Source organism: Bicyclus anynana, chromosome 15, assembly GCF_947172395.1.
Source record: "Bicyclus anynana chromosome 15, ilBicAnyn1.1, whole genome shotgun sequence".
Taxonomy (NCBI): Eukaryota; Metazoa; Arthropoda; class Insecta; order Lepidoptera; family Nymphalidae; genus Bicyclus; species Bicyclus anynana.
In genome coordinates, this window is record NC_069097.1 from 15,141,384 (window position 1) to 15,168,253 (window position 26,870).

Here is a 26,870-nt window from a genome sequence, read left to right on the forward strand (position 1 = left end):
GTCTTAGGGTAAGCTGTGCATTTTTGCCTGTATGAAGTGCACGCCACTTTTATCAACCCATATTCAGCTCACTGCGAAGCTAGAGTCTCCTTTCAGAGTGGTTTTAGCCAATAGCCCACCACGCTAGCCTAATGCGGATTGGCAGACTTCCCACACGCCGAGAATTAAGAAAATTCTCTGGTATGCAGGTTTTCTCACGATGTTTTTCCTTCACCGCTTGAGACATGTGATATTTCATTTCTTAAAATGCACATTACTGAAAAGTTGGAGGTGCACGTCCCGGATCGGATTCGAAGCCACACCCTCCGGAATCAGAGGAAAGGTCATATCCACTGGGCTATCACCGCTCCTTAGCTCGTATTTTCGATGAAAATCTAATAAACGAATCCGAAGATTGAGACTTTTTCTATTGTGATGGAAAATATACCTCAAAATAATCATTTTAGCTGAATATCCAATAGTCGGGGGATTTTCATCAATATTAATCGTCATCGTGTGTGAAAGCTGCCAATCCGCATTTCGCCAACGTGGTGGACTATTGGCCTAACCCCTCTCATACTGATAGGAGACTCTTGCTCAGCAATGAGCCGATTACGGGTTGATAATGATGATGATGATCTGCTATGCACACTGCAAGCACATTTCTAACCAAAAACTTAAAGAAACGTAAAGAAATATAGTTGTGACGTCTATCGCGACTTAAAGACACTTCGTTCTGCTACGTAGGTGCCTTAGGTTATTCGGTGGTTCACTTCATTCCTGATTAGATCACGTACTCCGAACGTCGCAGGCTAATTTTAGACCGCCATGTTTTAATATCAACTCCATTTCGAAAACCTCAGCAAAATTTTCGAGCTTGAGAATCTTTAGATATGCATTGAACATAATATCAAAATATGGAAATATATTAAAATGGGTGGTCGTTCTAAATCTTTCATAACCGTCCAACGTTGTTCGCCGACGTAATATTATGCTAATCTGTGGAGACACGCGTCGTGTGAAAAATGTTATTTCGTCTACATGGAATTACTTGTGTTTGGCGGTTTGTTGTTTAGTTGATATTGCGTTTATAATGAAATCAATCAATCAATTTTCTTAATTGGTCCAGGTCTGGCTGGTGGGAGGCTTCGGCCGTGGCTAGTTACCACCCTACCGACAAAGACGTACTGCCAAGCGATTTAGCGTTCCGGTACGATGTCGTGTAGAAACCGAAAGGAGTGTGGATTTTCATCCTCCTCCTAACAACTTAGCCCGCTTCCATCTTAGACTGCATCATCACTTACCATTGTGAGATTGTAGTCAAGGGCTATCTAGTAAACTAGTAAAGAATAAAAAATAAAAAAAAATCAGGAGCCACGGTAGTGCCCTGGCCAAGTCGAGGCCGTAACACACTTTTGTCGAAGCCCTTGTGACTTCGTTATGAATAAACCTAGAAGCATACATTTCAGTAATTAAGAGTGCTCACTATAATGACTGACTTTGACATCTTCAATACACTTTAATACACCTTTAATATTATAATTGGATATTTAACATTTTTTGTTCATTGTGTGGTAGCTAATAGTAGAACAATTTTGTAAGGGTAAATGTATTTGCGATTATTACTTTCGACGGAATAGGCAAATATTTGCAGAGCTGTAGTAAATCGTTCAAAAAAGCTCCATACAGTGAATAGATACAGTAGAATTATGACGTCACAAATGTGTAGTAAATATATTTGACAACAGAAGGAAAACGTGACAATGCACTTCTCGTTTGTATTAAAAGGCAAAAGTAAATGAAAAAACGACGTCACTAATAATGTAGTTTTATTTAAATGCTTTGATCTGTATAGGGGTTGCTTCAAACAAAGCAGAAATCCAAAAGAAAACGCCGCCTGATTAAAGTCCCTAAATACGAACGTTTTCAGCTAAAGCGATCTCACTAATGAAGTAGTTTCGATGCATAAACAAGTAGTACATGAAATATACAAAGCATATTACACTTTACGGCCATTTACATAAAACTCATTATTGTCTGCGAGCAACTGGAACCGCATTGTATGTAAAACAACAATACATATTCATGATTTAAGCTGTGATGCGTATCAGCTGATACCACGAGTGTATAAGCCGGTCACTTGCTAAATGTAAATGGATTTTTATATTTTCACAACACGCAATACGTTTACTGAACTTTGTTATTTTTACCAATCTCAAAAATAAAACAATTTTTCTAAACGTATTTAATTATGCATATGAGCCGTGATAGGCGATAGCCCAGTGGATATGACCTCTGTCTCCAATTCCGGAGAGTGTAGAGGGTTCTGGTCCGGGGCATGCACCTCCAAATTTTCAGTTATGTGCATTTTAAGAAATTAAATATCACGTGTCTCAAACGGTGATGGAAAAACACCGTGAGGAAACCTGCATACCACAGAATTTTCTCAATTCTCTGCGTCTCAATTCTCTGCGTCAAAAGTCTGCCAATCCACATTGGGCTAGCGTGGTGGAGTATTGTCTTAACCCCTCTCATTCTGAGAGAAGATTTGAGCTCAGCAGTGAGACGAATATGGGTTGATAATGATGATTATGTATTTAAGCGTTGTCAGGATTCAAATAATAAATAATTAAAGAATAATAATAAAACTTCTTGAATGGTTGCTTATTTTGTTTTTTTCAAATACTTTTATGGTCTTTCTATTGGTGGTGATACTATTTTCGATTCAAAAATGCAGACATTGCAGAAGAATCGTTAAGAAACTCTACAGTTATAACTCTATTCAAAAAACGTTGGTTACATAACTGTTTTTTACCACTATCGACTTAACTCGTGATTAGCTCAACAGAGAATAATCGCCTGCATATGTACCCGCTTTTAGGAGGAAAAATATGATACTCAATTGAAATTACTAGTAGTCATAATTGAGCTGACTAGAATATAGAAATCATTTGAAAATACATAATATTAAAATACAAATGTTTTATGAATAACAGAAATATATATGGACCCACCCTAGAATAGATCTGTGCCCACCCTAGAATTCTGGGCTGCTGATATGGAATTATATTATGATACTTTAATAATGATAATTTAGCGTTCCGGTACGATGCCGTGTAGAAACCGAAAGGGGTGTGGATTTTCATCCTCCTCCTAACAAGTTAGCCCGCTTCTATAAAATACTAATAATATATTTTATAAAATACTAATAATAAACTAGATATCGGAGGCCAGGCCCTAGAAAATAATCCTAGATACGCCACTGTTTACAAAAGAAGCAAAAAAGACAACATTCCATCATTATCATCGAACCCGGGAATTTATGATCCGAAGCGATGTAGGTATTCACTTCACTAACGAGTCAGTAATATAGTTAATGCCTAAATCACGCCTATTAGGCTGGAAAATTACGGCGATAGTTATTTGAATTTAAATTAGAAATTACAATTAAAATATACAATATTCGGTCACGAACTTTAAGCCCCATATAACGATTAATATCGCTCGGTTTTCACCCATATTCATATCATAACTACAGTACCTACTAATGAAATGAATACTTTATATAATACATATAAACTAGCGGACGCTCGCGACTTCGTACGCGTGAAAATCAGTTTATCACAAAACCCGCGGGAACCATGGATTTTTTCCGGGATAAAAAGTGGCCTTTGTGTTCCTCAAAAACTCATCTTTCTTCCAGTGAAAGTCCCGTTAAAATCCCTTTAGCCGTTCCAAAGATTGACCCGGTCAAACAGACAGACAGACAAAAATCACTATTAGTTGGAAGTACTCACTCGAATTGAAGAATTCTTTTATTATTGTATAAATATTATTGTATAAAAACGTTTGTCCAACTATCAAGGTTGAATTATGGTGGCTTTGTCATGATAGAATTTTCTTAATCATCGACGTTTGAGAAATCTGCCAATTCGCATTTAGCCAGCGTGGAGCCTAATCCCGATCATTCTGAGAGGAGACTCGTTCTAAACAGTGAGCCAAATATGGGTTTATAATGATGATGATGGCTTACATATAGAAAGATGAGCTAACAAACATTTACTTTTTATAAAGGATGAAAATATGATAGGGGTATTAAGATACATTAAGATACGTTTCTTTTGTGCTACAAGTATTATCATTAGAACGATATGAATGGCAAGAGCTCGCTGGGGGTATAACGTTCGTGGAGATAAAGGGGGAACTCATTTATCTGTCAGTCAAGATAGTCCTTGGGTTTTATTTGAAATAGATTGCTTTGGGGCGCACTGTAGGTGCTAAACTATATTTTTATGGCTTATCATAATTACTACTTCTATAAAGTTAATAATAATAACTTTTTATTAATTAATTGTATTATTTAAGTGACATTTATTTTAAATGTTAACTATATCTTATGTAATAATTAATGACATACCTATTTGATTTTGACACTTTAATTAATATTGTTAACTTTCTAGATTTTGACATTTTAATTATTTTATTTTATTTTTATTATTATTGTAAATTTTTGGTAAATTATTTTAGATTGTAGGTTAATCTTTTACTTTAAGTTTTTAACCGGACTCCGCAGTGCTGTGAATGCCTGTAAAAGATGGCTGCAGTAGTTCAAGAATTTTGTAACTTACTTATATATAATGTTTTCTGCTGTCATTGTTGGCATTACAAATAAATAAATAAATAAATAAAACTACTAAAATAAAATATTTACCCCTCGGAGGGCACTTTAATCCACAGAACATAAAACACTTAACATATTATGCTACGGTTTTTTCTTTGCTGGTGGGAGGATTCGGCCGTGGCGAATTACCGCCCTACCGGCAAATCCGTACGGCTTTTAACGTTTTAGCGTTCCGGTACGATGTCTTGTAGAAACTGAAAGGGGTGTGGATTTTCATCGTACTCCTAATAAGTTAGCTCGCTTCCATCTTAGATTGCATCACTTGCCGTCGGGTGAGATTGTGGTCAAGGGCTAACTTGTAGAGAATAAAAAAGGCTTTTTATATCCGTGCTTTAATCCGTCAGTCCATAATATATTTTTTTTAAAGAATATTTGCCATATCTTTTAAATATGAGCAATATTTCCGGTCCCCTCCAAGTAGTCGGAAAAAACTATATTAGGAGTACACCAATAGACCATCGGGGGGGATCGAACCAGCACAATTAGTTGTTGAGTCCGGCCCATTTAATTTATTAAATAACAAAATGTTATAACTCAGACATAATATATAAACCTGTCTCGCTAAACGTTACTTTACTGTCAAAGTATATGATCAACGATCTAATGCGATTATAAAAATTGTCTCTTTAGAATCTATGTTTCATAGTCGTAATCGTGTTTGTCAGTTACAGAGCTCCGTAAAAATACCTTTTGTTTAGTTGAATGGTGTAAAAAACTGTCAACAACTTCTAATTTAACATGAGATTTACATACCTAATCTAAGCTTGTTCCTCAAAAGTTACAGACAATTTGTTTGTGAATTTAGATGCGATACTAGTCGTTATGTAATTAGTCTAAGTATGATTATTAAGAGTCGAACAATATCATTATCAATGGAGCAGCGTACATTCTCTCTCCTATAAGAAAAAAGGCAGGCCTGTTGGTAGTAGGCCTTTAAAAAAAGGCTGATAAAAATGACGTATCTAGATAATCCCGTACATTAGATATATATCAGCAAACAGACAACTGTACCGGTCGTGTTTCGATTCATTCATCTCCTCAGTAGCGGACGCAGCGGGAGTCTATTGTTCGCTGGAATCGATTCTATGTTCCCGATTGTTCTTACTGATGCGATTAATCGATTAGCACTATTAGCCTGCAGTGACTAGTGAGACGGCGGGTTAGTGAATTGCGATGTTGATTATATCAGTTCCAGTTGTCAATTGACCATTGTTCCCATTCGAGTAAACGTGATTTGAATGAACTATATTGTTCCACTTAGTCAAACAAAACTTGACTGAATTCCCGTAAAGTGGATGACTGTAATGAGATTAACATATAGGGCAATCATCATCAACAAATCAGAGGGACGTCCACTGCAGGACATAGGCCTTTTGTAGGAACTTCCAAACATCACGATACTGAGCCACCTGCATCCAGCGAATACCTGCTTGATATCGTCAGTCCATCTGGTGCGGGGTCGCCATTCCAGCACCTTGGGACCGACCTTAACGCCTATCCTGCTCTGTGGGTACGACAATAGTCGGGCGGGGATCGAACCTCCACCTCTCGGTGATGAGTCCAGCCCCTCCAGCCTCAATAGCTCAGTGGTAACACTGAACTATTGAGGCTTAGAAAGTAAGTTCAAGAACAGAATACTGAAAAATCAAGTTTTAAAAAGTATAAAACGTGGTTATCTTTTTTAATAACCAATTTAATCGCAATGAAATTATTTTTTTTAATAATATATCTATCATAATGTTGTCATAAATTTGCGCCAAATATATTTCATTGTTTGCTGAACATTTTACGAAACGGTTGATAAAAATAAATCGCTCGTCCATAAATCCGTGGTATCTGCCGTGACTTGGCCACGGTTTTTGGCAATGTCGCCGCTTGGCAGGCGAATGTATGTCACGTAACACTGAATTAGGGTCACGACTCATTAGAGCTACCAAGCAGGGCCTGATCCAGGGAGGGGGCAAGCGAGGCGTTTGGCCAGAGCGGCAAAAGAAGTACGGCAAAATTGACTTAACAATTCTTTCAACAAATTTAGTATTTTAACGTAACAAACTAGGCTCAAAAAACTATACTATTCTAACAATATAATAATAAAAAAAAGTATTTTTGGTATATGTAAAAGGGCTGCAAAATTTCCGGATCGGCCCCTGCTACCTAGCATTTTAGAGTGAAATTCATAGACGTTGCAGGAGCACCCCCAATAACAATATCTATGAATTCCGCTGTTAGAATCCTACCATCATAAAACCTTACTGCTTCGTGTGGTAGATTTTTTTAATTAGATAAGTAAACAAAACGGAAGTCACAGGCGAAGCAAATGCTGAGTGAAGACCATTTTAATATACTTTTAATTTAACGGCCGCGTGGCGCAGTGGGTAGTGATCCTGGTTTCTACATCCACGGCCGTAGGTTCGATTCCCACAACTGGAAAATCATCAAAGTTCAGTAGATCCAGAGATTACTTTTACCTACAACACCATAAACTTTACCTCTTTAGAATATTAGTATAGATTTATTTGTTTAGTTTTCTATTTTTTCTAGTAAATAATAAATATTGTTTACATCATCATCATCATCATGATCAACCCATATTCGGCTCACTACTAAGCTCGAGTCTCCTCTCAGAATGAGAGGGGTTAGGCCAATAGTCCACCACACTGACCCAATGCGGATTGGCAGACTTCACACACGCAGAGAATTAAGAAAATTCTCTGGTATGCAGGTTTACTCACGATGTTTTCCTTCACCGTTTGAAACACGTGATATTTAATTTCTTAAAATGCACACAACTGAAAAATCGGAGGCAGAGGTCATATCCACTGGGCTATCACTGGGATATTTTTTACATATTTAAAATTATAATACATTAAATCGAAAATTATATCTTACCGAAGATATAAACAATAACTGTGTAAAACAGTATCAAACATTTCTTGCCCGCTTCCGTTGGAAAGCAATTATTCGCAAAGAAGATGGAGAAAATCACATTTTACTCATTGTTATACAGAAATACGCTGAAGACATTCGCGCAGACAGGATACACCGTCCATTAGACATTGGGGGTTACGAGAAATGGCTGCCATTATATCGTATAGTCGAAGAGACAGTAAACAAATATTATATTCGATAGAAAGAAGAAAAATCGTTTTATTTGGTCAGGTAAACTTAAAAGTGCAAAGTCAGGGCGTAGCTATCGCTGTATCAGCCGTATAAATGATACGTAAGGGGCCCTCTGACTATAGGGGCCCCTTACGTGTGAAAGCAAACTATAAGTAATCCACAATCTCTTTTTTTCCCTAGTTAAAAGTGTGCCCAAAAGTTAGTAACATTCTACATAGGTTAAGTCGCTGTCATATTGATTTTAAGCGAGCATTTTTTATCATTTGTGAGAAATCTTTACCCTTCATTTGGGCCCCTCAACTAAGTTTGAAACAGGGCCCCTCCTAGGCACGCTACGCCACTGGTGCAAGCAAACTATCAAAGACTATTGAGAAAATTTAAATAAATACTGACTAAATAAAAGTCTCCTTCTAAACTATACTCGTGGCTGCAACTAGCTGCAGCGCTGAATTTCAGTATGTGCTTATAAATGCGTTACGTCACGTATGTGATCAACGTTCAATAAAGTGTAAAATTATGACGTATGAACTATACATGTAATTTGTTTATTTAACTGAGTGAATCCTTCATTAATTACCTCTTTGAATGGCTCACCAGCAGTGGGCAGTTACATACAGGGAGGGAAGCTTCCATCAGGGGGATTTGAAGCTTTATATCACGCAGCTGACAACCTCCGTGGCGCAGTGGTATGCGCGGTGGATTTACAAGACGAAGGTCTGGGTTCGAATCCCGGTTGGGCCGATAGGTTTTCTTAATTGGTCCAGGTCTGACTGGTGGAAGGTTTCGGCCATGGCTAATTATTACCAAGCGATTTAGCATTCCGGCACAATGCCGTGTAGAAACCGAAAGGAGTGTGGATTTTAATCCTCTTCCTAACAAATCGGACCGATTCCATTTTAGACTGCATCATCATTTACCATCAGGTGAGATTGTAGTCAAGGGCTAACTTGTAAAGAATAAAAAAACGAACTAAAAAATTTTAGGATTTTAGTTATCGTCTCCCAGACTATTATGATTACAAATCTATCCTCGAAAAAAAAAAGGGACCTAATCTTTAAAACATGTTTCCGAAACTTTTTTTATTCAGCTCCTCGTCACCCAAACGGTTCCAGATTTCTATCACGAATAGTTATTTATAAGGAGATAACTCTCGAAGACTTTAGATTGTACGTGATGGATGAAACAAAGAATGATCCTAGTACATACGAAAGAGATAAAACTAGTTTTCCGTACGAGATAATAATCCAAGACTGACGACCTCAATATCTTTACATGTTATACAATGCAAGAGGCTACCCCCAAACCGAACTTATTGTTAAGAGTGTTCTCTCAAGTTGTGTGAAGACTAGCTGCCCTATTTACGAACTTTGGTATACAACCACCTAACATAATTAACATCAAACCAGTAATAACCGTATCATTCGTATTCTGTAAGGCCTGTTGTTAACAAAAATCACAATGACAAACATACTGTTTAATAATTTTTGATCAATTAGCAATATATATTGCAATCAATTAGCAATTATCCGCCACTTTAATATGACGCGAGTATATTAAAGTGGGCGGATAATTGTGCCTCCGAGTACGAAATCACTTGACTTAAGAGTCACTAACAATAGCTAGTTGGTTAGTGAAATTAAGTGAATAGGCCAACAGTTTTATTTTTCATTTTGTGTGTCATGCGTAGTCATCTGCGTAGCCCATGGGGGATAAAATTTGACACGAGATAAAAAGTAGCCCTTATAATATTGCAGAGATAATGTCATTCAGACCTTATTGCACGCATGCCAGCAGACAAGGAATGATGGAGGAAATACCCATTTATGCTTAGATAATGATCAGGAGAGAGGAAAGAGATCATGCCGAAACAAAGGAAACTGAGAAATGATAAATAGAAAGTCAGTACAAAGAAATGCATAGCGGTTCTGTGCTAACCGGCAGAAAAGAAAGATTTAGGCTGGTTTTAGAGTCACGCTGACAAGACGCTGACCTGACTGTAAAACCAGCCTATACTCGTAATGTTGTTCTACTGTTCTAAAGGAGATGGTCCATTTCAGGTCCACTCCTGTACCCCGTATCATTAAAATTTTAAAAATACAAGGATCTTATTAAAATTTATTAAAGTGAATAAATGTAACTAAATAAAAAGAAATAAATAAAATTAAAAACCAAGCTTTCGAGTTATATCAAGATGGTGCCCTTAAAGCAACTATTACATGACAATTGACAGCAAACGTCAAATCGATTACTGCATTGAAAACGTCATCAATCCGCCATTATTACCCTTAATAGTGTTACATTTCTTGGGAGATAATGAATTTATATAATCAAAAATAGTTAAGAAAAATTGTTTTCTTTTATTTCCGCTAGGTACAATGACTGGACCTGGGCTCCATACAATTTTGGACCATCTCCTTTACAAATGTTGAAACAATTTCAACTTTGTTTCATATATACATATATATCCATAAGTAAATATCGTAGCAGACTGTCTGTCTATAGACATGTGTTAATTACAGACGAAAAGGCATCTAGGGAATACACAATACACACATGTATATAACATGTGAGCATTAGGTAGTGTATTGTGTAGACATCATTAAGTTCAGTTCACAGTGGAGTCAATTAGGCAGACCTGAGATTCTATTCATGTTAGCGTACACGTCAAATTGATTTCCACAAAGCGACTCAACAAGGAATCAATATTGCAAGCCGGTCTAAATTAAGGTTTCCATACATTAACATAGAGTACGGTGACCAAATATTGGGTAACGAGATGGATATACCTAAATATAGTATTAATTTGACGGCCTCCGTGGTGCAGTGGTATGCGCTGTGGACTTACAAGACGGAGGTCCTGGGTCCGGCTGGGCAGATTGAGGTTTTGGTGGGAGGCTTCGGCCGTGGCTAGTTACCACCCTACCGACAAAGACGTACCGCCAAGCGATTTAGCGTTCCGGTACGATGTCGTGTACAGACTCCTAGGATCACTTGAATTTCTGCCTTCAAGCAACAAAAGTTTTCAAAAAGTTCCAGTCAAAAGCATGCTTGCTGGTTAAATGTTAAAGTGTGTAAGTCTGGAAGGATGTATGTATGTAGTATGTATAGTTAGTATGAAAGGATGGAGAGTGATATAGGCTACATTTTGTCTGTTTCTAACCCCCCACTTCCCTTATGGAGCATTCCGCAATTTTCAAGGCATAAAGATAAAAATTGGTATGCAGATTATTTGTGACTATTTTAGGATAAGGTACGGGTAGAATAGGGCTATGTTACGGGTAGTGTAGGGTAGGGTAGGGGTAGGGAAGAAGTGCATATAAGTCAAAGCGAAGCTCAACCTGGTCCGTACTTAGTGCTTACTTAGGTACTACTAAGTAGGTACCATATTGTTTATTGTCACCATGCGTCAGAAAGCGGTTCTAAAACGTGCAAGATTTGACCCGCACATACTAACAGGACAGGTCAAATAAAATCTTGCAGAATTGTCCAGAAGCATAATAAATGATGGTAACCCCAGTTCATACACAGGTGTACGTGAGTTGTGGAGCTATATCCCCCTCGTCTTACCTTAAGGCCCTTTTCGCACTGCATCTGCGCCGAATTAAAAAATCGGTTGTCTGTAAAGTCGGTTTACTGACGATAGTTGAACGTGACAACGTCATAAGAAAATACTGATGGAATGGTTCCAATTTTCACAAAAAAATGTTTGTTTAATAATCTTCATAGACCAGAATATACTTCTTATAAAAAAGTTGGCAACCCTAGAGCTAGATTTATACTTTATTTTATGTAAAAATGGTGGCAACCCTAGAGCGAGGGAACGACGCATGACGTCATCTTTTTTCGAGTTTGTATCTGGCTTCATCGAATTATACGACGTGTTCACATCAAAAAAACGATTGAATTAATAGATACTCTCGAATTCGAAATAGAAAAATGGGATCAAACATAACCCTTCCTACAATTATGGATATATTATACACGACAATTTTTACCGATTTCTTACGTCACTCCGCCGTAGATTTCAACAACGGTCACAGCTGACTATCAGAGTTAATTTTTTTTTATTCTTTACATGTTAGTCCTTGATTACTATTTCATCTGATGATAAGTGATGATGCAATCTAAGATGGAAGCGTTCTAACTTGTTAGGAGGAGGATGAAAATCCACACCCCTTTCATTTTCTACACATCAAACTGGAATGCTAAATCGCTTGGTGATACATCTTTGCCATTAGGTTGGTAACTAGCGAGGGCCGAAGCCTTCCACCAGCCAGACCTGAATCAATTATGAAAATCTCAATAAGCCCAGAGAATTAGACAAGAGATCGAATCTCACATTGTAAAGTCCTTTTCATGAAAGAATGTCATTTGGTTTGGTTGGTTTTATTGTCATTTGTGTAAGGCTCAATTTTAGTTCCAGTTTTAGCCGCGGGACTTCTTTTTTGATAAGGACTCTAGGATTATATAGACACAAAGAATAACTCTACAGAATAGAGCTACAGATTTCTATTTGTATCATGAAAAAAGAAATAACAGGAAAAAAAATATATCATGCCAAAAGCCAATAACTACTATGGTGAAAGAACTACCGGCTACATGGTGCCCGAAATATATACCTAATAAAATTGAGTGGCTCAAAAAAGAAAGGGAGATCAGTGAAGGAGTCCTCAAGAAGAAATTAAAGTAAGTTTTCCTTGGGGACCTCATCACTGACTGACGGATTTACTTTATAGAAATTGATTTGCACCTTTTGTATTTTTTTTATTATTTCATTTTATAATATTAAATTCTTAGGTTACCTTAGTTTTAAGTATCTTATTAAAATTAGATTTAGCAATTACTTTTACATAATCATTGGAATAATGAGCGTCAACTCGCCAACAAACTGCCTGTACAGTTTGGCGAGAGTATAGATTTGTTGAATAATTGTTAAGTGTTATCAATAAAAAAAAATTAAAAAAAAATGTATCGTATGCAGTGTACAAAGACCTTACCTGTGCCCAATATTAAGGCCATATTGACCGGACTGTGACGTCACTCTGTTTGTCATACAGCCCGGTGCAGGTCTATTAATTTAGCAAACACTGTAATTCTAACTAATGCTAACACTAAATAAACACAACACAATTGAATTTGTTTAAAATATGAAAAATATTGACGTTAGAAAATTTGTTTTTGTCCTCGGAAATTATGATGTGTAAATAGAGTTTAATTGCAATTTCCCACGGGAATCATGGATTTATATTAAAACATAACGATAACTTATTTGTTAATTATTTTTAATTCAGCTGAATTAGTTCAGTAGTTGAGGTGTGACAGTGTAACAAACATATACACATATAAATTTTGCGACGTACGGTTTCCGAACGCTCCTAAGAGCCTAAAACAAACTCAGGTAGCTTTTATGACTCTTCCAATTATCATAGAACCATTGTTTTATCCACAGTTTCTACTACCAATGTACATGAATCCATTATTATTCATCCACAGTTTTTGTTACTAATTTTCGTGAAACAATTGTTCATTTTCAAGGTCTGGTACGAGTACCAATTTTTGTGAAATAATTGTTCATCCACAGTTGCAGCTACCAATTTTCGTGAAACAATTGTTCATTCACAATTTCTGCTACCAATTTTCGTGAAAAAAATTGTTTATCCACAGTTGCAGCTACCAATGTTCATAAAAATTGTTTATCCACAGTTGCAGCTACCAATGTTCATAAAAATTGTTTATCCACAGTTGCAGCTACGATTACCTGGAGGTCCTGGAGTCGGGGCTGGACAACGTGACGGAGCACGGCGAGGAGTGGGGCCACGACCACCACGTCTACCACGCAGACAATGAGGTGACTATGATGTTGATGATTACTTGTTACATAATCGCTTGCGACGTATTTAAAAACATCGGACAGTGTAATGGAAGGTTAAGAAGGAATTCATAGATGACATAGTAACTAAACATAAATATTGAAGCGAAAAAATTAATTTAAACTTACGTGAGTAAGAACTTTTTAGATTAGTAGTTAGTGGTTTGTAGCAACAATTTAGTCCCTCCATCCCCATTCTACCACAGAATAGCGCGCCATGAAGTGTGGCATCCGTTAGTTGTTGATGTCCAATCGACGCGCACGAAACGTTTCGCATTGACATTTCTAATAGCGAAGATGTTGAATGTCCTTTCCAGCATCTCTGTTTCCTAAAACTTATGATGAACCTTTAGGCAAGCGTGATACAACCTAGACCTCATCACTGCTTTCCACCTGGCATGCGTCAATGACGTGTTTCATGAAGAGAAAACGATATTTTCGACCCATTGCGGTGAAGTTTAAATATCGCTCTTTCTTTCGCTCCAACGCATGACAGAGCGATATTATTGATTCTGCAACTACTGGCCGACATTTTTTTTCTCCTCGTATCGAGATATGCAGTGGTGTGCATCTTAGGTCTACTGAGCAGTAACTACTGAGCAGTAAATATGTTTGTATCAGGTGTGGGAGGAGCTAGAGACGTTGCTGAGCGAGTCGGACGCGGTGGGCGCGGGCTGGGCGCGCGACACGCCGGCGACGCGCGCGCGACGCCTGTGCGGCGACTGGAGCGGCAAGCTGAAGCTGTTGCGCTACCAGTCGCGCGGGCCTGCGCTGCGCCTGCGCTTCCGCGCCGACCACTCGCGACACTACGCCGGCTACCGCGCCGACCTCACGCTCACCGACAGTAAGTGCCTCACGCAGCGCTCTGTGCACCACTGGAGCGGCAAGCTGAAGCTGTTGCGCTACCAGTCGCGCGGGCCTGCGCTGCGCCTGCGCTTCCGCGCCGACCACTCGCGACACTACGCCGGCTACCGCGCCGACCTCACGCTCACCGACAGTAAGTGCCTCACGCAACATATATTTAAAAAAAAAGCATTAATCTAACAACCACGAATAAAGATTTAATTTGGCTATTGCATAGCTTTGAGCGCAGCGACCGAATCATCAATTCCGTAACGAAAATAAACCTAACCGTGCATGTGAGCGGCTAACAACCAAAATTTAAACTTAACCCCTAACTCTTTAAGCACAATGTGAAATTAAAAAAACCAAAATGATTGTTGTAACATATATATGATATTGATATACATATTGTTTGGATTCGACTGCTGGAAATTTAAATAATGAAATTAAACGACGAAAATACCTAAATTCCTATATTTTCAAAATTAATATAATTTTAACTTCTACTCACGATATCTCAGATCGGTTTAAATATTTAGGTAGATCTGAAATTTCAATACAAATTACTACTTTCGCGACGAATGAGATGAAGTAAATCTCATGTTCATACAAAATGGCGAAAGTTCGAAAAAAAAATAATGAAACGGTGTACTTTAACATTGTGCTACAAACTTTAGGGTACATCGAAAACTAAGGACATTTTCAGGCTACGCCACTTGTCGTTAACACATTTCGACGTTATCATATCGATTCAACTGGACAAGTGGTGTGAAACTAAAGCGCAAAACTTATTAAACCAGAGTTCGATTCCAGCTCAACCAACGTATAGACATCTTTTATTATTTTTTTTTTAATGTTTTATTTTATTTTTTGGAGCGAAGTTCCTTATCGCGCGTTGCGATAACTAGACGAAATAAATTAGACCAAAAAGTTGTAACGACACTTTTTACCCGACTGCGTAAGAAGGAGGGTGATGTTTTTGCTATAGTTGTAAGCCGTGACCTGAAGACAGCGGGTGAGCTCCAGAGTCCTAAAAAGGTTCCCCAACCTAAAAGACCCCTAACCCTAAAAGAACCCCTAACCCCAAAAGATCCCCCAAACCCAAAATATCCCCCGACCCCAAAAGGCCCCCCCGACCCTTGGAACGAAGTTCCTTTTGATGAATGTTCGAAGATTTGATAGGATGTGATGGGATGCGATATCGATAGCGATAGTGATAACGATATAGCTATAACGATAGCGATAGCGAAAGCGAAAGTGATGATACCTACAGCGAACTGCGTATCATGCGGGTGTTCCTTGACACCTCTCAAGTTTTTTATTCTTTTTTAAAGAAAAAAAACTGCATAAATTTAAATTTAATATACTGTGTAGTTCTTAGTGTTGTAATGTTGCTAAACTCGATAACGAGTACGTCCGAGACTGCAGATCTCATAGTAAAGCAACAGGAAAGTTTCCAGCGGGACTTCCATTCGTAACAAACAAGTATGGAACTCGTGTCCAGTTTCACACAAACAACTACAAACTCTGCACACTAATAATAGAGTTTCAATTCGCTTGACGTGATGCAGCTAACTTGGTAACTTTGTGAGTCCTGTCCCACACTATAACGACTCTGAGTATGTATATTTATTTCCAAGAAAAGAGTGTCTATGATTTTTTCCCTTCGATGCCTTCGGAATCAATGAATTGATATACAAATCCTTAATCCTTGCTCGATAAATGGGCTATTTAACACTGAAAAAATTTTTCAAATTGGACCGGTAGTGCCTGAAAGAAGATATGAAAAGATCAATCATCATTCTTTTAAAATGTTTAATTGTTTGTTAAATTATATTGTAACCCAAATCTATTTTAATTAAAACCCTGGATTTTCCGATAGTAAACTAAACAAGCTAAGGCCATCGACCTATATAATTATTAGAGCATTTTATTAATATTAATTTATTTGACTCATTAATTTATATTAATTTATTAACAGATGATCCACAGTTTTGCCCGCGTAGGAATGTGTTTATTTTTGTTTGCTTTAACGCGCTAATCTCAGGAACTGCTAGTCCGATTTGAAAAATTCTTTCAATTTTAGATAGCCCATTTATCGAGGAAGTAATTTATTAGATATTATCCCCTATATTCCTACTGAAACTGGAACTTCGCGGGAGAAACCGCGCGGCGTCAGCTCGTACAGGAATAAAATATATGTTACTCGCAGATGGAAGAATTTTTAAAATAAGATCTGTAGTGCCGAAGACTATTCTATTTGTAAAAAATTAACAATCAATCAAATCTTACTTGAAAACTTAGTTAGTCCTATAGATAAATCTCTAAAATGCTATTTTGCAAATAATTATAGTAGACAACGAGATTCTCGACCGATGTCTCGTCGCCGGTGTAGGTTCTTAATTGTAGCTTAGTATTTCTTCCAACCCAGGGTCGATGTTTCCAGCAAATTTTAAAAATAGTGCAGTTCAAGGCATTAACTTTCCGTTCTAATTGGCAGTTGGAACGTATGTGGTTAGACCCTAACTGGTGCTCGCGCAACAGTCATTCGAATAAGTCTTAATTTCATTTTAGCTCCAGTGCTGCTAATTGGCCGCGGTCACCTCTGGATTATAACTCTAATGCCTTGGGAATAAAGTTCGTAATTGTGCGGGGGGGAAATGCGGAATATGTTTTAAATTGTAGAGCTTTTTGAATTAGCCACATTAGCTAATTGATAGGTTTTTAGAAAAACATAAGGCATGTTTAGACTTGTATAGCTTAGATGTGTTTTGTTATTTTGTATCTCAAAATGAACGATTTCCTTTTAAACTTGGATGCAACTTTTTTTTGTAAAAATATTTTTTGGCATAGTCTCTTTACTTTCAAAATTTAATTACTAGAGGATAATAAAATATAAAACTTTCTGTATCTCTGTTACCTTTTCACGGCTAATCGACTAAACCGATCAAGAATAATGTGATATAAAGGTAAATGGGTCCTTGGGGCAAAACATAGGGTACTTCTTGACCCTAAAATAAAAATAGAAGGGGTAAAATTATCTAAACTATAATTTACTCAGTCGGTTTATTATTCAGTTACACAATTTCTGATGACCTCATTTTTGATACAAGGACTTGTTCAAAAATTCTTACTAATCAGCTGTTTTCTTACTGTTGCTTAATTATTAGTTACTAGCTGACGCCGAGCGGTTTCACCCGCGTGATCCCGTTCCCGTAGGAATACGGGAATAATATATAACTTATAGTCTTCCTCGATAAATGGGCTATCTAAAACTGAAAGATTTTTTAAATCGGAACAGTAGTTCCTGAGATTAGCGCATTCAAACAAACTCTTCATCTTTATAATATTAGTATACTTAGATACAACTTAACAACCAAATTGTCCTACAAATTGCGTGATACATTATCTCGCTCTTACGCACAGAAATTTTTATTACCTAGTAACCCTGTTAGCTACCAGAATCAAGAATTTTCATAAATATTAAAGTTGAGCGTCTCATAAAGATGAAGCTACACACGGAAAATTAACTTGATAGTAATCAATTGTAAAATTGCTCCTCGGATCCTTGACTATATGATGATCATTCATCATCATCATTATAAACCCTACCCAAAGATTCGGCTGAGCTCGAGTCTCCTCTCAGAATGAGAGGGGTTAGGCCAATAGTCCACCACGCTGGCCCAATGCGGATTGGCAGACTTCACACACACGCAGAGAAATAAGAAAATTCTCTGGTATGCAGATTTCCTCACGATGTTTTCCTTCACCGTTTGAGACACGGGATATTTAATTTCTTAAAATGCACACAACTGAAAAGTTGGAGGTGCATGTCCCGGACCGGATTCGAACCTTCGCCCTCCGGAATCGAAGGCAGAGGTTTTATCCACTTGACTATCACGACTCCATGATAATCAGATGATAAGAACTTAAATTAAAGTTACTCATAGAACGCCTCTCTATAGGACCGCAGTGACTGCTCTACTCCAACTTAATCAGACCTTTAGTTTTCAATGACACGGAAGCATCCGCGCCCACTGCCCATACAAAGAACTGCAAACTCAATCTACAACTTTCCCTATTATTGGACAACGATTCACTTGCTCGAGCAACTTGAACACGTTAAACTTTGTGCTTTTTAGCAGCTGGTATTAATCTAGTGGAACCTGCGTATAATAATCGTTATAATGATTCAATTAACTATTGCGAACTACGTAGGTATAGGAAGGAAAATTATAAACGATATCTTAGCCTTTCAGATATTTTTATGGCGATAAAAGTATCTGGAATGCGTCTTTTTTTCTACTGCTAGCCAAAATTGCGTATTTTATAACCAAAAAAATTGAGACTCAGCCATTTGATAATGTACCTAAATCTGAAAAGAGATCCGATCATTAACGAAGAGATAAATTATACTTATCTAAAGCTGAATCACATCATTATTTTTTCGATACAATTGGGCAGAATTTTGTAGCAAAGAATTGACATTTCCAAGAAGAAGAAAAATCTAAAAATTTTGAGTTTTGAGTTTATCGCAAATACACAGACCTAACATGCGGGGCACTTTTATTTTAGAACTAGCGGACGCCCGCGACTTCGTCTGCGTGAAACCCTACACTACGCCTACCTCTACCCTATCCTATCCCTACCTTACCCCTAACCTACCCCTACCCTATTCTATCCTACTAGCCCTATGGTAGGGACCATGCGACGGCGACGGAAGCTTAAAAAATGGAGTAACTTCTCCCGTTTTCTCAACATTTACCTTTACTGCTCTGCTTTTATTGATGGTAGCGTAATGAAAAGTATACTTAAACCTGCCCAGGAGTATGAAGAATAATTGTACTAAGTTTCGTTAAAATTCGTCGAGTAGTTTTTGTTTCTATAAAGAACATACAGACAGACAGACAAAAATTTTACTGATTGCATTTTTGGCATCAGTATCGACCACTAATCACCCCCTAATAGTTATTTTGGAAATATATTTCATGTACAGAATTGACCTCTCTACAGATTTATTATAAGTATAGATATACTTACGTGAATAAGTTTAGTAAGTTAAAAATTGACCCACAAATAGCATAGCGAATAGCTGCTTACCATGAGTACCTATATAACTGTACTCCTTTACATCGGATCAATTTAAATGGTAACTGCATTCAAATACAACTATTCCGCAAGTTATTTAATAATCCGCATAAAGCCAAAGCGCAGGGAGCAAATTGAAGTACAAGGTCGAACGGGAAAAATTCTCTGAAGTCTCATTCGCGAGCGATCCAGTGAATGGCTGAATGGGATGGACTAACGAGGTGGCTTTTTAGGGTTCCGCAAAAGGAAAAAACGGAACCCGTAAATAACTTTATTGTCCTCTGTGTACTCCTGTATTCTCTATCTGTTTGTTTATGTCACTACCCATTATTTCGGAAATGCATAGAGGTATCAAGTTGAAATATAAATATAACTCAGGTCTACCATTCCATGAAGTTTTGAAACAATCAAACTTCTAAGCTTATGTTACAAAAGATATAACCGTTTATTTAGCAAAAAACACATATTTTGACACTCCTAAGGGGTTTTATTTTAGGACTAGCTGACGCCGCGCGGTTTTACCCGCGTGGTTCCCGTTCCCGTAGGAATACAGGGACAATACATAGCCTATAGCCTTCCTCGATAAATGAGCTATCTAACACAGAAATAATTTTTCAAATCGGACCAGTAGTTCCTGATATTTGCGCTTTCAATCAAACAAACAAACAAATTCTTTAGTTTTATAATATTAAATAATATAGATTTATACGAATGATTTATTTACATAATCATCAGACTTTTGCATAACTACCTCATTGTTCCATAGATTTTAGATTTAAGTTGCTTTTTCTTCGTCTTTAATGATGATGATGATGATGACGATAATGATGAGGATAAGCAAAAATCGTTGACCATACAGCCTGAGCATTACGACATTTTTTGAAGACTTACGATTGGTTTGTTTGTTATTTTTTTATTTGGTAAAGCTTGTTGGTAACAGAAAAATATAATACAGCTTCAAAATGTTACTTCGCCGCTATAGTACAGCGAACTTATTGAGCTGAAAGGGTGATTAAAAATAATGGTTTTTTTCTTCAAGAAAGATACTTTTATTAAACCAATTATTTAATCAGATCCCTATTTATATATCATATTATCATCTCCATACACTTCTATACGGGGTATACCTAGGTACCACGTTGTATTGGCCAGTGGGCATTCACCTTTAAAAAGTTGAACGGGCGTATTACAAGTCCAGTAATTTTCGACTGTTATTTTAAAAATTATTCTTTTGATTCATTCGTTCGCAATCTCATTGAATGAGTGAATGGGGCGACCTAACGAGCTGAATACGAATATTCTTGTGGAATGAAAGCTGTGGTTATATAATTTCCATATTTACTCACTCTGTAATATTCATTTTATTACAGTTCTTTCGCTGCTTTAATTTTTTATTGTTTTTGTTACGTACTTCATTAATTAGTTAACCGAAAGGTTAACATTTAAATTCAGTTCAGTTAGCTGCCATGACCTTTTTCGTGGAAGAAGAAATATTTGACGCACTTCACGACTTATGTCCTTATAAAATTAAACCTGGGACATTTATTTTGATACAATACTTTTGCTGTGACTCATGGATAATCTATACTAATATTATAAAGAGGAAAGATTTAATTTTTTGATTGAATAGGCTACGAAACTACAAGAACCGATTTGAAAAAAAATTGGGCCGGCGTGGTGGGCTATTGGTCAAACCCCTTTCATTCTGAGAGGAGACTCGAGCTCAGCAGTGAGCCGAATATGGGTTGATAACGAAGGAACATGATACAATTCGCCATCTTAGTACCCATAACACTGACCTCTCACTTTTGAGCTCCGGTACGCGCGTAGAAAGCGAAAGGGGTGTGGATTTTCATCCTTCTCATACCAAGTTATCCCGCTTCTATCTTAGATTGCATCATCACTTACCATCAGGTGAGATTGTAGTTAAGGGCTAACTAACGAAAAATCTGTAAAAAGTGACAGGATGCTAATTTGAGCCCCTGAGGACATGGTAGTCGTTTTACTTTCCAAACTTATGTGCCCCTTTTTATTTAAATAAAATGGGGCACATAATTGACCCCTGTAGAACACCAATTAAAATAAAATTTAAAGTAAAAATTTATTAATACTTGTAAAGAATAAAAAGAAAGAACAATAAAATAAAGTTAGTGCATTGTTTATGTATTTTTATTTATTTATTGAAGAAACATACAACCTTTTGAAATACATGTAGTTTTTCCTACCCTTTGAAAGGCCGGTGAAACTTGAAAGAGAAAGTTTTATCATGGCAAAATGAATTTCACATCGAGAAAAACTTACAGCACTCAAAGCGGTGGCAATCTACACAGAGATATGACAATATGACAGAGAACACCAATTAAAATAAAATTTAAAGTAAAAATTTATCAATACTTGTAAAGAATAAGAAAAAAGAAAAATAAAATAAAGATAATGCATTGTTTATGTATTTTTATTTATTTATTGAAGAAACATACAAACTTTTGAAATACATGTAGTTTTTCCTACCTTTCTTTGAAAGTCCGGTGAAACTTGAAAGAATAATTTATCATGGCAAAATGAATTTCACATCGAGAAAAACTTACAGCACTCAAAGCGGTGGCAATCCACACAGAGATATGACAATATGACAGAGAATACCAATTAAAATGAAATTTAAAGTAAAAATTTTTCAACACTTGTAAAGAATAAAAAAAAAGAAAAATAAAATAAAGATAGTGCATTGTTTATGTATTTTTATTTATTTATTGAAGAAACATACAAACTTTTGAAATACACGTAGTTTTACGTACCCTTCTTTGAAAGTCCGGTGATACTTGAAAGAGTAATTTATCATGGCAAAATGAATTTCACATCGAGATAAAACTTACAGCACTCAAAGCGGTGACAATCCACACAGAGATATGACAATATGGCAGAGGAAGGGCCCTCGTGGTAATAGCACTCGAAGCTCTCAGCGGCGTATCATAAGTGGCTGTCATCCATTTTGCGGCGGCCGATTTCTTCAAATGGGACTCGATAACTTGTAGAGAAAGCACTCGGTACGTTCAAATCTAATAGCGTGTGAGGGTTAAGTAGGCAACTATATGCTGCCTCATTTATACATATGTCGCCGAGTGAGTTATTTTAACAGTTAGCAAAATCTACGTTAATTATTGTGATAATATTTGAATCAGGTTTCGGATTTAATTAATTACTGTTTAAATAAATACGACTGTGAAATATTGATCACGTGACTCTTGTCCAATAACATTGCGTCCAATATGGCGGGTGACCGGTTTTTTATTTTACTAAAAATAAAAAGGGGCACATAATTGACCCCTGTAGAATACCAATTAAAAAAATATATTAAAGTAAAAATTTATCAATAACTACACTTAATATAATAGTCTTATAAGTAAATGATTCGTGATAACTTTCCGAAGAACCTAGAAATAGATACATACATACGATGTAGTTTTTGTTTATCTACCCTCGCAATATGAATGCAATATCGGCGAAGTAATAACTTTCACCACTCGTATGGAACTTGAAAGCAACTTTAACTTTAACTTGAAAATATTACATACTCAATATTTTGACGTGAATACATATTTGGATCGACTTCAATAAAAGGTAATGCTGTTTTCAATGAATATAAGCAGGTATAGTACAGCGGTTCGTACTATACCTAAATTCTTATCTTTTTAGTCCTCATTCGCACGAGAGTTTTTTTTAACGACCGTTAAAGAAACTCTCGTCCGAATGAGGGCTTAGGGACCCCTTAGTCCTCAATCAACGATCAAAGTATGAAGTTAAATGAAGGTCTATTTCCAAAGCCCAAAATTGAAAATACAACACTGCGTCGTGTTTTAAAAACGCTGTCATGTGAACTGGGGAATGCATTTGTTGTATTTGAACGGTTTTTTACATCAGTTAAAAAAGCTCTCGTGCGAATGAGGGCTTAGAGTTTGGCTATGTCCGCCTTCCGCCCGTGATGTAGCTCAGAAACTAATAGTTCGAGAAAGCTGTGATTTAGCATAAACGTATGTGTATTAAGTAGGTCAAAAAAGTCATGAAGTAAAATCTCGAAAAAAATCAATTACTTTTTTTCCGATTAGTGAATGCCATGTCCATGTTCGTTTTTTAAAAGACGGTTTTTAATAGCCTCTGAGCTTCACGGACATACACGACGAAATAATAAAGGATTTCTAACCAAACCCTAAAAAGGATAAGTCATGTCATACCAAAACAGGTAATTCGTGAGAAACCGCAGAGCCAAATAAAGGGAGATAAAAGAAGGCACAAACATCACGGCAAGCGAGAATATCAGTTGTCATAAATATTGTATAAGTGACGTCACGGTAATACCCACGTATACCCGACGTGAGTCTGAATAGAAGCGTTCAAGGTGCCCGTCCCGGAGTTATTCATGAGAAAACATCGCGCGGGGCTGCATTTTGACGGAATAAATTAGGACCTTTTTTTCTGATTGTGTAAGTAGGTTCCTTAATGGGACCTCAGCAGTGTCACCGGGCGGTTTGGGTGAGCGCAGAAGGCCTATCGCCTGATGGGGCCTGAAGGCAGAAACAGAAGAAATGGGCGGAACGACTCTGTGAGGGTGTCTACTCTGAGACTCTGAGCTCGGCTTTGAAAGTCGTTTTGGAAGAATGTTTTGGCCTGAGTGTATCAGTCCGGTCGCCCTCGAGATTGTGAGTTAAAAAACCCAGGTCCGGGTTATGCCAGATGTCGGAGACTTCGTCTTCATAGGCGAAGACGCTGTGCAGCTTGTGTTTGTGTTGTCTGCGAAACATTGTCAGCCGTTATGTCATCGTCAGGATCGTAAAGGCCGTTTTTCGGGGGTAAGACGGAAATCCAAATATTGTTTTAGCTTTTTACGTCATTGTAGTAATTGTAATCGGTCAAATATTACAGTTTGTCGTTTCACTGGCGCACGCCTGCTACTGCATTTAGTTACGTGAAGTTCTGTTTTTCGGAAATCCCGCGGGATCTATGGATTTTGGGGTTAAAACATATATAAATAGTCTATGCGTTAGTATAGAATATCTCTATTCCAAATTTCAGCAAAGTCCTATTCCAAATTTCAGTAATTGCCAAATAAACGAACTTACAAAAGTAGGTAAGTAAGGACCTCATATTTAAAATCCTTTCATCCGGTTGACAGATCGGTTCGGATCCCCTTCTATAGGCACAGAAATAGGTATAAATAAATAGTTAAACTACAATACCTATACTACTATATTGGAGAGCATGTTCTACTGAAAAGAGCTAGGCAACAAACCCGAATAGTATTATATTATACAAGCTATATTATAAATTTTACTTTTTATATAAAGATGAAACTGAAGTGAAAATAATGTGCATGTAAAATTCTCCAAATTTTTTGTCATTAATATATCTATGGATTATTATACCCGCGTTAGCTTTTAGCGTAGTCTGTTCCTCTGTGATTGGACCTTGTAAGGTCGACTTATTAAATGTTTTTAACATATATAAACTTTTATATTGGTAGATCCAATGTAGGGACGTTTATATAAAAATGAATTACATACTATATAAAAATCGGCTCGCGTTACATGCGAGATATTTTTGTATAAAAATTATAGCAAAACTGATAGCGCAATGTTCGTATCTGATCTGATATCGGAGGTTGTGAAAATTTATGAAATGGTTGAAACTTTTTCTGCGTGTAACTATCGCGTGCGACATATTTCATACATTTTCGTTGAAACGCAGTCCGGCGTGAGTGAAATAATCGCGCCGGATAATATGGAATTCAGTGATATTTCTATAAATCGTTTTATTTATTTATTGCGTTAATGTCCGACTGTTGAAAAAAATTTAAATCGCTCGATTTAAAAAAAAACAGTACAAGTTATTCTTTTGTTTTAAAAAACACCTAAAAATATAAAGTGAGGTGAGGATATGTATATGTTACCATTAAATTGTAAATTTTAAAATGCGTTAGTTTATAATCTCACTCGTGATATTATAATCTGCCATCATATTATGAACTGAAAATACTGATTACAATTTAACATGTTATTTTTCGGTATATTATAATCTTCTTCTTGATGAATATAGATGAATACTGAATTTTCCTATATCTCAAAACTAAACCACAACGGATATTATCATGGTTTTAATTTGTCACGAAGTTTTCTGTAGTTATTGATTGATAAGTGGTGGAGGGTCGACCAACACTAGTTTCTAGTGCGGGGTCGCCATTACAGGCGTCAATCGGCTCTTCGAACTATGTGAAGCCCACCCATAGCCATTTCAGCTTCGCGACTCGCTGAGCTATGTCGGTGACTGTGGTTCTTTTGCGGATCTCCTCATTTCTGATTCGATTACGCAGAGATACGCCTAACATTCATCGCTGACGACATCAAGCAAGTCGCAGGGATTCGCTGGATGCAAGCGGCTCAGTATCGTGATGTTTGGAAGTCCCTACAAAAGGCCTATGTCCTGCAGTGGACGTCCATCGGCTGATATGATGATGATGATGAATGTCACAAAATCCGGCGCAAATCATTATCTTCATATCAGCCGGACGATGAGAAAAAGGGTATTGACGTATGACACTTAAAATTATTACTTTTTAAAAGCATTAAACTATAGTTAATTTTGTCCATCTATTTTGCTTCGCAGTTTGGTCACCATACATTAGGAAGAATTTACAAGGGAGCTCACTCAAGTGGAAAGATACATTCAAGAATAAAAAAGTTTTTCAACTTATTCATGTATTTCTTGGAAAATTAAAAAAAATTATATTTCTTTTATTTGTTTCTTTAGGTACGAATGTGTGCTATAAGAATCACATTCATAAAAAAAATAATTCTGTTTTTTCTTTGTTAATATATGTATGTAGTAAAAGTCCTGATAGTCCAGTAGAGAAGACCTTTGCCTTTGATTCGGAGGGCGTATTTTTTTTAAATTTAGTTTTCTCATATTATTCATCATCATTATCAGCCTTATTTTAGAGGCCTATCACAAGGTCATATCTCCCTCCTTTTAGGGAAGGGGATATAGAGCCACCCACCACACTATTCCAATGGTTGGCGGACTCCTATGTTTTAAATATGTCTAAATATTTATGTAGGCTGTGTGTGTTATAGAAATCATCATCATCATTATCAACCCATATTCGGCTCACTGCTGAGCTCGAGTCAGAATGAGAGGGTTAGACCAATAGTCCACCACGCTGGCCCAATGCGGATTGGTAGTTACACACGTAGAGAATTAAGAAAATTCTCAGGTATGCAGGTTTCCTCACGGTGTTTTTCCTTC

The 26,870-nt window shown here is 36.9% G+C and overlaps 1 protein-coding gene across 1 annotated transcript in view; it reads left to right on the forward strand.

Moving 5' to 3' along the window:
• The window catches only part of LOC112051349 (uncharacterized), a 272,815-nt gene that overhangs the window by 215,945 nt on the left and 30,000 nt on the right, over positions 1-26,870 (forward strand). The window contains exons 9-10 of the mRNA XM_052885699.1: positions 13,523-13,628; positions 14,271-14,493. Coding sequence (XP_052741659.1) covers positions 13,523-13,628; positions 14,271-14,493 — 329 coding nt within the window. The remainder of the gene's footprint in view (positions 1-13,522; positions 13,629-14,270; positions 14,494-26,870) is intronic.